General features: G+C 43.3%; 1 protein-coding gene across 1 annotated transcript; it reads left to right on the plus strand.

The window, feature by feature from the left end:
• The first annotated feature begins 1,190 nt into the window (after window positions 1–1,190).
• LOC134966162 (olfactory receptor 5V1-like) lies at window positions 1,191–16,028 on the plus strand. The gene is made up of 2 exons (XM_063942741.1): window positions 1,191–1,350; window positions 15,049–16,028. The coding sequence occupies exons 1-2, from the start codon at window positions 1,191–1,193 to the stop codon at window positions 16,026–16,028; spliced, it is 1,140 nt and encodes a 379-aa protein (XP_063798811.1).
• The last annotated feature ends 2,744 nt before the right edge of the window (window positions 16,029–18,772 follow it).

Below are 18,772 nucleotides of genomic sequence, written 5' to 3' on the forward strand. Positions count from 1 at the left end.
GACCTTCTGGCCCTGCCTCCACTCTGACTGAAGCAGAGGATGCTGCTGATGCTGGTAAGTACATTAACCTTGGGTGTGTTTTAGCCTTAATGACACTTTTTCCCAAAAGACCATCCACACATGAATTGCCCCCATGGAAGTGCAGTCTGGGTGTGTCTTCCAGACCACCACTACAGCCATCACCACAATGACGCATATCCCAGGTCTCAGTTGTGCCCCCCCAGTCTGCCACCCATGTCACTGCATTCCCCACAGCTGCCTGGAGAGTTGATTTGCCCATTCACACAACACACATATTTACACACACACACTTTACACTACTCCAAACAGTGCTAAATATGCTCTACTATTGTTGGCCTACTTAAGATGCCATGTTGTCCTTAACAACCAATCACATGAAACTTGACAATTATGTTGCACCTTCTAGAATGGAACACATGAAATGTGAATGAATGAATGAATGACATGTCCTATATCCCACATTTTGGCGAAATGAAAGCTTAATTCAAATACTCCAATGTTTTGTAACTTTTTAATGAAGCAAATTAGTGACCAACTTAAGTGGTAAATATTTCACCACAAAATAAATGCACACTATTGCCTCAAAACACTTAGGACAACAAATGTGAGTTGCATATGTTGAAAAAACAAGAGACAAATATAGGTTTAGCAACACACACAAAAATAACTTGAATACAATAAACACTAGTAGCACTAATAAAACACAACACATTGGCAAAACAAAAGCATTTGTAAATATTATACTTACACACAACTGCTTTCTATTTTCAGCAGACACGAATCTTCAGGTAAGTCAGCCAGGGCAACTGCAGGAAACAGACAATGAGGAAACATTTACCCTCAACCTCACTGCTCTACCACCACCAGACCAAACATCTAGACAGTTTGCAACTCCACCCACTCACCAGACACCTGAGCAGGACAGAAGCCCTACCACACCTATAGCACAGTCTCAAGACCAGGCATTTTGGGACTGCTGGTCCACCCAGCAAGCAAATAATTTAGATTGTTTGCGTAGGCAAACACAATACATTTCCAGTCTTGCCCATCACGTTCCACACCTCTGCAGAAGCAACAGCAGACAAACAAATGAACTCACCCAAATGGCAAACACCTTAGACTTAATGAGGGCAGACAACAATCACATGATAGATACATAACAACAAGTCATGGATGACAATCACAGGCTCCATCAAACCTACTTGCAGATATTGACTGCAACACAAACCACACAAGACACCATGGTCAGAATCATGGAGAGCCACACGTCTGCCACTAGAGACTTAAATTTGACTCTGACTACACTTACCCAGCATCTCACTCATCAAGGTGAGCACACAAGTTCCAGTTCCTGTTCCACAACCCCCTTAGTGACACTTGTAATGTCCCCTCCCAAATGTTCTGGTCAAACTCGTCCAGACACCAACGGTAAAGAACCATCCAGCTCAAGAGGCCGACCTGTAAAATAAATTTACATAATCATGTGTGGAAATTTTTCAATGAAAATGTTATGCTAGTTGCATTTTTGATTTTGCACTCACAGGTGTGAGAAGTGGTTTTTGTTTGATAACTACATTTTTTGTAAAACTAATGTACAAGTAAAACAAGGTACAACATGATACAGTTGTTTTGGTATTGTTTACATAACAATTTACCTAGAGTTGGTTAAGGAAATTATGTTCATGCTCACAATCAAGCTACTGTACATATCTTACACATGCAGCAGAGGATAAGTATTTATAGTTTTACAAAAGTATTTTACATTACATAATTCTATTAGGTAACGTTACCTTAGAATTATGTTTATGCATGAGGTCACATTCAGAAACACAAAACAGCACAACATAAATGCTGTGCAAATATAATGTTTAGAATAACAGGACTGGATTTTTACAAAATTTGTAAAAATAAAAACAGCAAAACAAAGTGTATTGTTGATCAAAACATAACATGTATCCTACAAAACACACACAATACAGACACAACCATAAAGGAACCTTGTTACACTTACCTTAGTAATTTTAGAGTAGTGATACATGTCAAACACGCCAGCCAAAAGCAGTTCTATTTGAAATGTGAACTTATGTACGATTCGAGGATATTTGCAGCCTAGTTTAAGGTGGTTACGACCGAAAACACAAATACGAATCCTTAGTAAATTACCATGTAATATTAAATAACGACCGTATCTGACTGATGGTTTATTCATTCGTATTTGCGTTCGTGGCTGCGTAAAAAAATACGAATGCAACAAACACGGACGACTTTCTTGGTCAGTAAATTCCCGAGATGCCACTTAGAGTAAAAAACGGAACTCGAATGGATTCGAAATAATTCTGGACCTTAGTAAATATACCCCAGTATATTTTTGGGGTCTAAATTAAAGTCCCTAAAATTTAGATTTTCCCTGCATTTCCCTTTTCAAACAGACATTTTATTTTATATTTTTTTGAGATTGAGGGAGGAAATTAAAGTACCCTAACGAAAACACTGGGAGAATATTCAACCTACACACACTTAGGGCCGTGGCGGGAATGGACGACCTCAGTGCTGTGAGGCAGTAATGCTAACCATACAAATATTGTATGTGTGTTTTCATGTAAAGCAGAGATGACTCTAAGCCAGAGGTTCTCAAACTCTGTCCTCGGGGGCCCACACAGTGCATGTTTTGCAGGTAACCCAGCAGGTGCACAGGTGTATTAATTACTCACTGACACATTTTAAAAGGTCCACAGGTGGAGCTAATTATTTCACTTGCGATTCTGTGAGGAGACCTGCAAAACATGCACTGTGTGGGCCCCCGAGGACCGAGTTTGAGAACCTCTGCTCTAAGCCATGTTGAGGATTTCTGTCAGTAGAAACAAGTGGAAAAATGAGTGGCCCAGCAGATTGTCACCTATGCATGGGTAAAGAAATCCACAATTTTTGATCTGTTAAGGGGGATTGAGGGCTGTGTAGCTGAGAACCACTGGCATAGTTTTTCTATACTGTTAGTGCTATTTTGAAAACATTACTACAGTACTTAAAAAAGGTTTTTAAAAAGAGACTAACACTTTTTCGTAGCAGTGTGAAGCCTGCATTTGTGTGTGCTGTTTAAATAGGCTTCATGATAGTTAGTTACTATACTTTGTTCATTAATTAGATAATGTCCAGGTTTTAGGTTTGGATGTATAATTTCAGCACATGCAAACCTTCCATCGAAGTCCAATATAAAAGTCTACAACAGATAAAGGGTCTATTCATGAAGCAATGAAATAAGTGGATAAGTGAGCCTGTGGAGAAGTTGCCCATGGCAACCAATCAACTGCTCCGTACAATAGTATAGTATGCAAATTCTAAATGTTACTTTAATGCTGATTGGTTGTCATGTTCAACTTCTCCACTGGCTCACTTCTCCACACTTTCCACTGCTTCATGAATATACCCCAAACTCTTTTTATAAAGTGGTATGAAACAATGTTAAATCATTTGAATATTTTGAAAAACACACTCTCCTTCCTAAAGCACAAACATATAAGCAGTCTATAGCTATTGCCAACACAATACGCACCACACAAAATACTACTACTGTATATGAAATACAAATGTACTGTATATGTCATATGTGTAACATGCTGTTGTTCCAAACATCACTGCACACTAATTAATAATAGGTGTTAAACTAAACCACACACTTAACAAATATATAATCCAGATTGTAGACTTACTTGCTATAGTAAACATGGAATTTAGTGGACAGGCTCAGGCTCAGATTTATCAAGCCTTAGAGCAGCCGTGGCCAACCTGTGGCTCTTGAGCCGCATGCGGCTCTTTCTTTATTCAAATGTGGCTCCCGACACTCAGTCACCTGACCACAACAGATCATGGAAACTGGTGCACTCCAACCAGACACACAGCAGCACTATGGCAACTGAGGGAGCCAGATACTAGGCTGTAGTGACATACATAAGTGTCCACTTACATCTTTGCTAATTTGCTAAATTTGGCACAACATGCAAAACATGGCTAAGGTGTTTTGCATGAGTAACGAGTGGATGGATTTTTAAATTTATGTTTGCCATAATAGAATATGTATAAAGTAACATATTAAAGAAGCAAGTTAAGAAAAATCACAAGGCATGGCTAAATCTCTGAGTCTTTAGTATGTTAAACCAAGCCATACATGGCCGGATATAGCAAAGATGTATGTGGACACATCTGTATGAGGGTAGGCTGGAGTGACACAAGGAGGAGCTGGCTGGAGTGACACAGAAGGATCCTAGAAGGAGAGACATAATGGGGGAGCTGACTGGAGTGATACAGGAGGGTGCTGGCTGGAGCGACACAGGAGGGTGCTGGCAGGAGTGACACAATGGGGAGCTGGCTGGAGTGACAAAGGAGAATTCTGGCAGGAAAGACACAATGGGGAGCTGACTGGAGTGACACAGGAAGGAGCTGGCTGGAGTGACACATTGACACATGGGGGTGCTAGTTGGAGTGACACAGAAGGATCCTAGAAGGAGAGACATAATGGGGGAGCTGACTGGAGTGATACAGGAGGGTGCTGGCTGGAGTGACACAGGAGGGTGCTGGCAGGAGTGACACAATGGGGAGCTGGCTGGAGTGACAAAGGAGAATTCCGGCAGGAAAGACACAATGGGGAGCTGACAGGAGTGACACAGGAAGGAGCTGGCTGGAGTGACACATTGACACATGGGGGCGCTGGTTGGAGTGACACATGAAGGAGCTGAAGTGTATTATGTGAATATGGCTTTTTCAATATATTTTATGTGGATCTAGATTTTTAAATTATTTTATGTGGAAGTGTCTTTTTCAATGTATTTTATGTCGATTCTGGCTTTAAAATGTATTTCATGTGGATCTGGCATTTTCATTGTATTTTATACCAGGGGTGTGGCCTAGCAGGAACAAGGTCACACCCCATTTTTGCACTCGCGCCTTCGACTTGATGTCGGCTCTTTGACGTACCCAACAAGATTTTTTGGCTCTTTGTCTCTGACTGATTTGCCACCCCTGCCTTAGAAAGTGATAAATTGCATGGTGATAAAGTACCAGCTAATCAGCTCCATAATCCATTCAAAATATTTTTTAAAGCAGCGTCTTGTATTTTCTGAATGCATACTGAATTACCATCAAATAAAAAGATTACTTTATTGAATGCAATAAGCAAGCTGCTTAATAATATTTTGTTATAATGAACTATAGTAGAGACTCTTTTTTTCTTCTCTCTGCGGACATTTTTAAAGCCCTGAAATCTAGGACAAATAATAAATTTTTTTAGCTGTAATACTGTAGTGTCTCAGTGCAGGAATGCAGTTGGAATAACTGTTTTGTTGAGAAGTTTTCGAATATTGCAGCATTTCCTATTTTGTATAGAGATGATCAGGTTCGATTCTCAGAGAACCGAACCCCCTCCCGAACTTCACTACCTGAGCATGGATTCAAGTCAGGCTCGGGTTCTCCCACCTGACTCAGAAACCAGAACGAGGCAAAAGGTCATAATCCCGCTGTCGGATTCTCGCGGGGTTTGGATTTCATATAAGTTGCCGCGCGTCGCCGCCATTTTCACTACGGCATTGGAGAGTGTAGAGAGAGCACGTGTCTCCGTCCTCAGTGTCCGTGTCTTGTGCTGCATTTGTCCAGTCACAGTGGTTGTGTCCTCTGCTGCCATATGTCCAGTGCTGCTGTATAAGTTCAGTACAGTGGTGCTGTTTTGTGCTGCATCAGGCCAGTGGTGGTGTCTTGTGCTGCATCAGTCCAGTCACATTGGTGGTGTCCTCTGCTGCCATATGTCCAGTGCTGCTGTATAAGTCCAGTGCAGTGGTGCTGTGTTGTGCTGCATCAGTCCAGTGGTGGTGTGTTGTACTGCATCAGTCCAGTCACATTGGTGGTGTCCTCTGCTGCCATATGTCCAGTGCTGCTGTATAAGTCCAGTCCACTGCAGTGGTGCTGTGTTGTCCTGCATCAGTCCAGTGGTGGTGTCCCTGTGCTTTCGTATATGTCCAGTGGTACTGCCGTATATGTCCAGTGATACTGCCGTATATGTCCAGCGGTACTGCCGTATAAATCCAGTGATCCTGCCGTATAACTCGAGTGATCCTGCCGAATAATTCCAGTGATCCTGCTGTATAATTCCAGTGATCCTGCTGTGTAAGTCCAGTGATCCTGCCGTATATGTCCATTGGTACTGCCATATAAATCCAGTGATCCTGCCGTATAACTCCAGTGATCCTGCCGTATAATGCCAGAGGAACTGGCGTATAAGTCCAGTGATCCTGCTGTATAATTACAGTGGTACCGGCATATAATTACACTGGTACTGGCGTATAAGTCCAGTCCAGTGCATAAGCGAAACTAGAGATCTGGTAATGGGTGGTCCCAAGTAGAAAAAAATTCTTACCGGCACTGGGTATGTGCACCTGAGACGCACGCAGAAAAATGGGTGTGACCACGTATCACAAGGGGGTGTGGTCAATGAAAATGCGGGCGTGTCCCATTTCTCGTCACTCTGGGAACATTCATATCCTAGTGTTCACTCTAGGAGTTTTTTAGGGCAGGGTGCTGATCACGGGGAGGGCACATTTTTCATTCGGGGGGCACATTTTTAGGTTAAAAGGGCAAAATTCTGTACATACTGTAATGCTTGGTGCTCCCCTTCTATATGGTAAGCATGCACTGCGCAGGAAAAATTTAGGGGCGTTACTTTGTGGGGAAGGGGCGTGGCCACATAATAGTGGCAATTCACATTACACCACACAGTAGTGCAGCTAATACGCATTGCACCAGGTAGAACCTCCTATATACACACTGCGACAGGTAGAGCACATTATACATATTGCGCCAGATAGAGCACGTTCTACACTTTGCGCCAGGCAGAGCACTTTCTACACTTTGCGCCAGACAGAGCACGTTCTACACTTTGCGCCAGGCAGAGCACGTTCTTTACTTTGCGCCTGGCAGAGCACGTACTACACTTTGCACCAGGCAGAGCACTGAGACACATTGCGCCAGGCAGAGCACTGAGACACATTTCGCCAGGTAGACCACTGAGACACATTACGCCAGGTAGAGCACTGAGACACATTACGCCAGGTAGATCACTGAGACACATTGCGCCAGGTATTGCACTGAGACATACTGCGCCAGCTAAAGCACTGAGACACACTGCGCCAGGTACAGCACTGAGACACATTACGCCAGGTAGATCACTGAGACACATTGCACCAGGTAGAGCACTGAGACACATTGCGCCAGGTACAGCACTGAGACACATTGCGCCAGGTACAGCACTTAGACACATTGCTACAGGTATTGCACTGAGACACATTGCGCCAGGTACAGCACTGAGACACATTGCGCCAGGTAGAGCACTGAGACACATTACGCCAGGTAGATCACTGAGACACATTGCGCCAGGTATTGCACTGAGACACATTGCGCCAGGTACAGCACTGAGACACATTGCGCCAGGTACAGCACTGAGACACATTGCGCCAGGTATTGCACTGAGACACATTGCGCCAGGTACAGCACTGAGACACATTGCGCCAGGTACAGCACTGAGACACATTGCGCCAGGTATTGCACTGAGACACATTGCGCCAGGTATTGCACTGAGACACATTGCGCCAGGTAGAGAACTGAGACACACTGCACCAGGTAGAGAACTGAGACACAATGCACCAGGCAGAGAACTGAGACACAATGCACCAGGAAGAGCACTGAGACACATTGCGGCAGGTATTGCACTGAGACACATTGCACCAGGTAGAGCACTGAGTGACAGTCCACAGTAAAAGTCAGATCACTCACTGTAGTGACTGTGACTGAAAGTGTCTGGGTTTCCACGTGGGCCGCGGGTGGGCTGCTGGGTGGTGAGTCAAACTCAGAGCGGGCGGGCTCGTGACCGCCCGTGACAGCGGTGAATCAGGCTGCAGGCGGCGGGAGCTGAAGGAAGCGCCCGGAGTCTGTGCCTCGGCTCGGCACTCCCCTCAGACTGGTGAGCGGCGGAGCTGGTGAGCGCTGCGTGCGACATGACGTCATTACCTCACGTCACACTCAAACGTTATAGGCAAATCACAAACAGGGGGGGGGGAGCCAGGGAGCTGCTGCAGCGTGAGTGTCCTCCCGGTCAGCAAATGCGTTCCTGACCGGGAGGAATAATTATTAAAAATGATACATTTTAAAATTTTATTTTTGCTAATGGGTGGTTCAGTACACCCCCGGACCACCCCACAGATTTGCCTATAGTTCAGTGATACTGCCATATATGTCCAGTGATACTGCCATATATGTCCAGTGATACTGCCGTATATGTCCATTGATACTGCCATATATGTCCAGCTGTACTGCTGTATATGTCCAGCAGTACTGCCGTATAAATCCAATGATCCTGCTGTATAATTGCAGTGATCCTGCCATATTAGTCCAGTGATCTTGCCATATAATTCCAGTGATCCTGACGTATAATTGCAGTGATACCTGCTGTATAAGTCCAGTGATCTTGCTGTAGAATTCCAGTGGTGCTGGCATATAAATCCAGTGATCCTGCCGTATAAGTCCAGTGATCCTGCCGTATAAGTCCAGTGATCCTGCCGTATATGTCCACTGATACTGCTGTATATGTCCAGCGGTACTGCCATATAAATCCAGTGATCCTGCCATATAAATCCAGTGATCATGCCATATAATTCCAGTGGTACTGTCGTATAAATCCAGTGATGCTTCCGTATAATTCCAGTGGTCTTGCCGTATAATTGCAGTGATCCTGCCGTTTAAATCCAGTGATCCTGCCGTATAATTCCAGTGATCCTGCCGTATATGTCCATTGATACTGCCGTATATGTCCAGCAGTACTGCCGTAGAAATCCAGTTATCCTGCCGTATAAGTCCAGCGATATTGCCATATAATTCCACTGGTACTGGCGTATGAGTCTAGTGATCCTGCCATATAAGTCCAGTGATCCTGCTGTATATGTCCATTGATACTGCTGTATATGTCCAGTGGTACGGCCGCATAAATCCAGTGATCCTGCCGTATAAATCCACTGATCCTGCTGTATAATTCCAGTGGCACTGGCGTATAAGTCCAGTGATCCTGCCGTATAATTCCAGTGATTCTGACGTATGATTGCAGTGATCCTGCCGTATAATTCCAGTGGTACTGGCGTATAAATCCAGTGATCCTGCCGTATAATTCCAGTGATCCTGCCGTATAATTCCATATAAGTCCATATAATTCCATATAAATCAGTCCAGTGGTGCTGCCATATAAGTTAAGTGGTGCTGTCCGGTGCTGTATATTATTTACTCCAAATAAAGTGGTTATTAATATTTAATCCAAATAATTTTCACAGGGTTTGCCCTGTGTGGTGTAGAGGTACGCTCTCCTGTACTGCATATTGTTATATAACTCCAGAAAAATAATGGAGAATAAAAATTTGGAGGATAAAATAGGGAAAGATCAAGAACAACTTCCTCCTAGTGCTGAAGCTGTTGCCACTAGTCATGACATGGGGTCGGTATGAAATACCTCCAATCAAAATGGCGACGTTCAAAATCCCGATGAACAAAATCCCGACAAGGTCAAAATCCCGACATGGAAAAAATACCGACATTTAAAATACCGACAAGGTCAAAATACCGACATGTAAAATGCCGACAGGTCAAAATACGGACATGCGGCTTTTGTTGTTTTTTGTGTGTATGTCGACATAAGTCAACATGGACACCATATAAAGTGTACCGCGTCCCCTCGCATGACTCGCTGTGCTCGCCATGCTTCCAGGTCCACTGGGATGGTAAAGTATGAAGAAGTCGGTTTCAATGAAAAAAATCATGAAAAACTCATGTCGGTATTTTTACCTGTTGGCATTTTAAATGTCGGTATTTTGTCTATGTTGGGATTTTGACCTTGTCGGTATTTTGACCGGTCGGTCAATTGGTGTCGGGATTTTGAACGTTGGGATTTTGATTGGAGGTAAACTGACTGCATCCCCATGACATAGATGATGAAATCCCATCAACGTCATCTGCCAAGGCCTATGCCCAATGTGATAGTATAGGGCATGTAAAATCCACAAAGCCAAAGCTCCATAAAAAAAAAAAAAAAAAGAAATTTAAATGGACTGAGGAGAAATGTAAACTTGCCAATATGCGATTTATGACATGGAGTGTCAAGGAACGGCTAAGGCCCTGGCCTATGTTCATGACTAGTGGTTCAGCTTCACATGACGATGGAAGCCCTCATCCTCCCGCTAGAAAAATGATAAGAGTTAAGCTGGAGAAAGCACAGAAAAGAACTGTGTGTTCTAAGATGCTATCACAAATCCCCAAGGCGAGTCCAAGTGTTTTGGCGGTTGTGATGCCTGACCTTCCCAACACTGAATGGGAAGAGATGGCTCCTTCCACCATTTGCACCCCCCTGCAAGTGCTGGAAGGAGCACCCACAGTGCAGTTTCTGATTTTCAAATTGAAGATGTCACTGTTGAAGTACACCAGGATGAGGATATGGGTGTTGCTGGCACTGAGGAGGAAGTTGACAATGAGGATTCTGATAGTGAGGGGAGGCACCTGCTGTCCGTGGGACGAAGAAGCTCATTGTGATGCCAAAAAAGTCACCTCTTTGGTGTGGAATTATTTCTCCACAAATCCGGACAACAGGTGTCAAGCCGTGTTTTGCCTCTGTCAATCTGTAATAAGTAAGGGTAAGGATGTTAACCACCTAGGAACATCCTCCCTTATACATCACCTGCTTCGCATTCATCAGAAGTCAGTGTCAATTTGTGAAACTTTGGGTAAGAGCGTAAGCAGTCCACTGACACCTAAATCCCTTCTTCCTCTTGTACCCAAGCTCCTGCAAGCCACACCACCAACTCCCTCAACGTCAACTTCCTCCTCAGTCAGGAACATCAGTAGTCCTGCAGGCCATGTCACTGGCAAGACTGAGGAGTTCTTTCCTAACCTGGATTCCTCTGGAGAATCCTTGAGTGGTACGCTTGCTGTTGCTGCTTGGAGTTGATCGTCATCCCAGAGGGGAAGTCGGAAGGCCACTTGTATTACTTCAACTAAGCAATTGACTGTCCAACAGTCCTTTGTGAGGAAGATGAAATATGATAGCAGTCATCCTTTTGCAAAGTGGATAACTGAAGCCTTAACAGCAATGTTGGTGTTAGATGTGCATCCTGTTTCCGCCATTAGTTCAGTGGGACTTAGAGAATTGTTTGAGGTACTGTGTCCCCCGTTATCAAATCCCATCTAGTTTCCACTTCACTAGGCAGGCGATACCGAGAATGTACAGAGACATCAGAAAAAGTGTCCTCAGTGCTAAGTACCACTGGAATTATATGGCAGGATTACTGGAATTATATGGCAGTACCACTGGACTTATACGGCAGTACCACTGAACATATACGGCAGTATCACTAGACTGGACTTATACGCCAGTACCACTGGAATTATATGGCAGGATCACTGGAATTATATAGCAGTACCACTGGACTGGATTTAGACGCCAGTACCACTGGAATTATATGACAGGATCACTGGAGTTATACGCCAGTACCACTAGAATTATACGGCAGGATCATTGGAATTATATGGCAGTACCACTGGATTTATACAGCAGTACCCCTGGACATATACGTCATTATCACTGAACTAGATTTATACGCCAGTACCACTGGAATTATACACCAGTACCACTGGAATTATAGGGCAGGATTACTGGAATTATACGGCAGTACCACTGGATTTATATGGCAGTATCACTGGACTGGAGTTATACACCAGTACCACTGGAATTCTATGGCAGGATCACTATACTTATACGCCAGTACCACTGGAATTATATGGCAGGATCACTGGAATAATACGGCAGTACCACTGGACATATACGGCAGTACCACTGGACATATACGGCAGTACCACTGGACATATACGGCAGTATCAATGGACATATACGGCAGGATCACTGGACATATACGGCAGTACCACTGGACATATACGGCAGTACCACTGGACATATACAGCAGCACAGGGACACCACCAATGGACTGATACAGGATAACACAGCACCACTGCAATGGACTGGACTTATACAGCAGCACAGGACACCACCACGGTGACTTGACTGATGCAGCACAATACACCACCACTGAACTGATGCAGCACAACACATTACCACTTGACTGTACTTATACAACAGCACTGGACATATGACAGCAGAGGACACCACCACTGTGACTGGACTGCAGCAGCACAAGACACCACCACTGGACTTATGCAGCACAAGATAGGACCACTGCACTGGACTTATACAGCAGCACTGGACATATGGCAGCAGAGGACACCACCACTGTGACTGGACTGATGCAGCACAAGACACTACCACTGAACTGATGCAGGACACTGAGGATGGAGATAAGTCCTATCTCTACACTCTCCAATGCCGGAGTGAAAATGACGGCGACGCACGGCTCCTTATATGGAATCCAAACCCAGCGAGAATCTGACAACGGGATGATGACGTTTTGCCTCGTTCTGGTTTCCAAGTCAGGCGGGAAAACCTGAGCCTGACTTGGATCCGGGCTCTGGTGGTGAAGTTCGGGCGGGTTCGGTTCTCAGGGAACCAAGGTGGTCATTCCGAGATGTTCGCTCTGTAATTTTCTTCGCATCGCAGCGATTTTCCGCTAATTGCGCATGCGCAATGTTAGCACTGCGACTGCGCCAAGTAATTTGCTATACAGTTAGGTATTTTACTCACGGCATTACAAGGTTTTTTCTTCGTTCTGGTGTTCGTAATGTGATTGACAGGAAGTGGGTGTTTCTGGACGGAAACAGGCCGTTTTATGGGAGTGTTTGAAAAAACGCTACCGTTTCTGGGAAAAACGCGGGAATGGCTGGAGAAACGGAGGAGTGTCTAGGCGAACGCTGGGTGTGTTTGTGATGTCAAACCAGGAACGACAAGCACTGAACTGATCGCACTGGAAGAGTAAGTCTCGAGCTACTCAGAAACTGCACAGAGAAGTCTTTTCGCAATATTGCGAATCTTTCGTTCGCAATTTTGATAAGCTAAGATTCACTCCCAGTAGGCGGCAGCTTAGCGTGTGCAAAGCTGCTAAAAGCAGCTTGCGAGCGAACAACTCGGAATGAGGGCCCAAACCCGCTCATCCCTAGTATTGAGTGATCTAGGCAGCACTGCAGGCTTACAGCACTAGTGTGACTGACTATGCACAAATAACTAAAATAGAAGGCTAATGTTATGAAAAAAATGGCATTAGAATAAAATAAATGCCTTTAGGAACTCTGGGCTGTGTGTAGTGTGTGACATGCACCAGTAGGAAGGAGGATAATTGATATTTGCCCTTGCAGTATAGTGGCTGTGTTGTCAGTCCAGCATCAGCTGTGAAAAGGCACTGCAGGACATGCAAGAGTCCACACTGGGAAGATGATGTTTTGCCTCTTCTTAGAATCCGAGTAAGGTAAACCTGGGCGTATATTGCCTCGGATCCCTGAAGTTCAGATGGGCTCAGTCTACAGAAAACTGAACCAGCCTATCTCTTATATTATATATATATATATATATATATATATATATATATATAAAAAGAGACATAGTGCCCAATCAATTTAATTTTTAAAAGCACACAAACACTCCGGTTAAAACACAGCGTTAAATGCCCGTACCAGAACACAATCCGCTGTGGGCTTAATACCACATGATTTAAAACACATATGCCCCCGGCAATTCTCCAAACCTCCGGCAATCTTCTAGGACAGGACCACAACCCCGTACCGCTAGACCGCTGGACACAGCCGCCGCACGTCGGGACAGCGGTACGGGGTTGTGGTCCTATCCTAGAAGCTTGCCGGAGGTTTGGAGAATTGCCGGGGGCATATGTGTTTTAAATCATGTGGTATTAAGCCCACAGCGGATTGTGTTCTGGTACGGGCATTTAACGCTGTGTTTTAACCGGAGTGTTTGTGTGCTTTTAAAAATTAAATTGATTGTGCACTATGGAGCGCCCCCCCCTGTCTCTTTTTCTAGATACCTGTTTCCCGTGGAATTCCGGGCTATTTATGACGGCGGGGGAGCAGCAGTACTATTAAAAGAAGGACACTAGTGCATTTACTCTCCTCTGGTTGTAGAGAAGTGACTTTTAAGCTTTACTGGTTAAAGACTTACCTTTCTATTATACTGAGCGCACCTGATTATTCTAACTTGTGTATATATATATACACACACACACACACACACACACACACAGTATATATATATATATATATATATATATATAATTACTATTAAATTGAGGATGCATCTGGTAAGTTACAGTGATGATTGATAATTGATAAAGTCTTCTGTCGATGTCAGGCTTCAACAACATGTGTCACATAAATTGGAAAATTGTCTTGGCACTAACAAATGACTTAAAAATTACTGCCAAAGTCAAATACCAGCATCAGGGGTCAGTGTCAGTCATTGTTTTAAATACTCATGTGAATTTAGTGTTTGACATTTAAACGTCTTGTATTTGGTATCCGTTTAGATGGTCGACCATGTTAAGGTCGACAGTTATTAGGTCGGCCATTATTGGTCGACATTAACATTGTCGACATGGACACATGGTCGACACATGAAAATGGTCAATACATAACAATGAACGGTCGACCCATGAAGAGGTAGACATGGCTTTTTTTTTTTTTAATTAGATTTTTACATTTTACATATTTTACCATCCACATGGACTACGATTGGAAATAGTAATAGCGGAGCATGGCGAGTGAAGTGAGCCATGAAAGGGGACGCGGTACACTAATTGAGGTTCCTGATCATGGTACGGAAAAAATGCCACCAATAACAGTTTAAAATCCACGTGGACCTTTTCATGTGTCGACCATTTGTCTATGTTGACCAATAGTGGTCGACCTAATGACTGTCGACCTTAAAATGGTCGACCATTCATAGCAGAACCTCTGAATGTTGACTCTTACAGTTTTTAGCATTATACACTTTTCTCACTTTAGGAACAAACAAGCAAAACATGGAGAACAACAAAACATGGCTAACTGGATTCACACTTCAAGGATTAACTGATAATGCTCAGAGTCAGCCATACCTATTTGTGTTCTTCTTAGTGGTTTATGTACTCACAGTTCTTGGTAACTCTTTGATGGTCATCACTGTCACTCTGTCTCCAGTTCTTCACTCCCCAATGTATTTCTTCATATGCAATCTCGCCATTGTAGATATGTGCTATACAACTTCCACAGTTCCTAAACTCTTACTGGACTTTCTATCTGATGTGAAACGTATCTCCTTCTTTGGTTGTGTGGTACAATTGTATTCCTTTATATCTTTTGGGGGTGTTGAATGTGTTCTGCTTGCTGCTATGGCAGGTGATCGCTATGTGGCTATATGCATGCCACTACACTACACAAAAGTAATGAGCTGGAAAATATGTACAGTACTAGCAATAACATGCTGGACTGCTGGCCTATTGAACTCTCTTGCTCACACTGTATTCACATTCCGTTTACCCTTCTGCAAATCGACGTCTCTTAACCACTTCTTCTGTGACATCCCACCCCTGCTTGCACTGTCCTGTGCTGACACTACCATTAATGAAATTGTGGTATATACTTCTGGAGGATCTGTGATCATAGGGTCTTTTTTGTTAACTATTATGTCCTATGTTTTCATTGCTAAAGCTATTTTGAAAATTACAACTGCTTCTGGAAGACAGAAAGCCATTTCCACTTGTGCCTCTCATTTGACAGTTGTTATACTTTACTTTGGAACTGCTGTTTTTACATACATACGCCCTACTTCTACTTACTCCCTTGACCAGGACCGGGTTGGTCCTGTTCTTTATGGAATTATTACCCCTATGTTAAATCCAATAATTTATAGTTTTAGAAATAAAGAAGTTCAGGGAGCACTATTAAAATTATTTGCAGTACATTTTACTGTTATAATTAAGAAAATATGCAAAATAGCTTACTAATATTTTTAAATAACACAAATACTATACATGAATTGCACGTTATATTGAACAATGAAAACTGTGGTATGTTTGTTTAATGTCTGAGCTTACTCTTGTGCATCATCACTGCGACACCACCTCACAACCCAAGGTTCCACATTCCCTGTTTCTACATAAGCAGAGGTTGAAGATGAGGCAGTGCATAATGCCATTGCAACCATGGAAACCACTTTATAACTAGAGATGAGCAGTTCGGATTTTAGGAAATCCGATGCGCTCCAAACTTCCAGGATCCAAGGCAATCCAAGCCGGAGCCTGGATCTGCCAGGCTGCCTCAGATCCCAAACCGAGGCAAAACCCATTCTCCCGCTGTCGGATTTTGGATTTTAAAGTCCCTTTGAAATCAATGGGCTGACCGGTGATTGGCTGACAGCACCATTTCTCATGGCTCTCAGCCAATCAGCGCTGTAGCACAACATACAGCACAGCAAGATGTCGGACACCCCCCGGTCTGAAGACACTGCGGCATCCGCACACTGCCGACACCAATGGCACCCCAGTATTGCCAACACCCGCACTTTATCTGACCTGCACTGTAATCTGCACTGTATTCGACCTGCATTGTATCCGACTTGCATTGTATTCGACCCACACTGTATCTGACCTGCACTGTATCTGACCCGTGTTTTATCTGACCTGCTCTGTATCTGACCTGCACTGTATCCAACCTGCACTGTATCCGACCCGCACTGTATCCGACCCGCACTGTATCTAACCCGTGCTTTTTTTGACCAGCGCTGTATCTGACTTGTGCTGTAGCCAACCTATGCTGTATACAACCCACACTGTATCAGACCCGAACTGTGGGACTTATTCAGGTTTTGTTAGCAAACCAAAAAATCACTCTAATGGGCTAAACCATGTTGCACTTTAACATGTGCCCAGAGAGTTAGATTTGGGTGGGGTGTGTTCAAACTGAAATCTAAATTGCAGTGTAAGAATTAAGCAGACAGTAATTTACCATGCACAGAAACAATATAACCCACCGAAATCTAAATCTCTGTGCCCGTGTTACATCTGCCCCACCTGCAGTCTATCATGGTTTTGCCAATTGTGCTTTTTTGGTTTGCTAACAAACCTGATTAACCCCCTGTATCCAACCTACACTGTATCTGACCTGCACTGTATCCAACCCACACTGTATCCGACCTGAACTGTAACCTACACTGTATCCGATCCACAGATTGGACATTGAAAATAGGCATGTGCTGGGGGCATGTGCACTTGTGTAAGGGGCATCCACCATGTCTGCTATTGCTATTTTACACATGGTTTAGGTTTTTTCTTTGTGTTTGTTAACTACTACTACTTTAGAGCAGTGATATTCAGCACACGATTCTTAGCAAATTTCTGTGTTGTTCTGTTTCCTAATGACAGTACTTGCGTGTTGGTTCGATTAGTTATTGCTAATACAGTACTAATTTGCAAAACATTTTTAAACAGAAATAACTGCCATGTGTTTGTACCGCTGTTCTGTTTTTTAGTTTAGCCAGCCACTGACCTACAGTATGTTGGTGAAGAATATTGTAAGCCGTGAGGTGATAAAATTGAGATTAAATGACTGGAAATTAATGTTATTGAGATTAATAATATTCTAGATACCAAAAAAGTACAAATTATGTGATTTTAGCTTTTTGTTCATTTTTGGGAAAAATACAAAACCAAAGCCAGTCACCGGCGAAATCCAAAGCCAAAGGCGGATGATGAATTAGAACCAAAACCGGCAAAAATGGCCCAGCGCTACGGATGTGTGCTGGGCCATTTTTTGGGGATTTGGTTCTGATTCATCAGGTGGCTTTGGATTTGCCAAACCGCCGTGACTGGTTTTGGATTTGGATTTTTTTCAATTTTTTTTTTAAAGTTAAAATCACTGAATTTTGGCCTTTTTTGGTCACTAAAGTATTATTAGCCTCAATAACATTTATTTCCAATCATTTGCACACAATTTTGACCACATTACAGCTCACAATGTTTTTTCATCCACTTTAGGCCAAAGTCTGCAGCGAGCTGGCTGGTTTACTAAGCATCAGAACAGCGGCATAAACACACGGCAGTTCAGAGTATATCTACAGTATGAAACACAGCATGATACACAGCAGTGGGAGAAATGAATGATGGTGCAAGATGGAATTGTCCATGGGCACTTCCCACCCAACCTAATGTAATCAATAGAACTTTACTAAAAAATTTTAACTTGCAGTTTGCAGATCACTGCATGGAATCACAGGGCTTACAGATGCATGTGAAGAAAGCGCACTCCAAATAGTACAAACAATAGAACTTTACGATACATTTTTCATTTTTTTTAAACCTTCCAGCTCCTTTCAAACTCCATGAATCACAGGGTTAGATGCACATGAAGAAAGCGCACTAGGGTACAGCGCACCAAATAGTACAAACAATAGAACTCTACTATATTTGTATTTTTCTGTTTTTCTAACTTCAGTTCACAGATCACAGCGTGGAATCACAGGGCTTATAGATATACGGAAACAGCGCAATAGGATAAAGCGCTGCAGTGCAAAAAGTACAAACAAACAATAGAACCTGAATATATATATATATATATATACACACACAGGTTGAGTATCCCTTATCCAAAATGCTTGGGACCAGAGGTATTTTGGATATGGGATTTTTCCGTATTTTTGAATAATTGCATACCATAATGATATATCATGGTGATGGGACCTAAATCTAAGCAC

This window comes from Pseudophryne corroboree, chromosome 1 (assembly GCF_028390025.1).
Source record: "Pseudophryne corroboree isolate aPseCor3 chromosome 1, aPseCor3.hap2, whole genome shotgun sequence".
NCBI classification, from domain to species: domain Eukaryota; kingdom Metazoa; phylum Chordata; class Amphibia; order Anura; family Myobatrachidae; genus Pseudophryne; species Pseudophryne corroboree.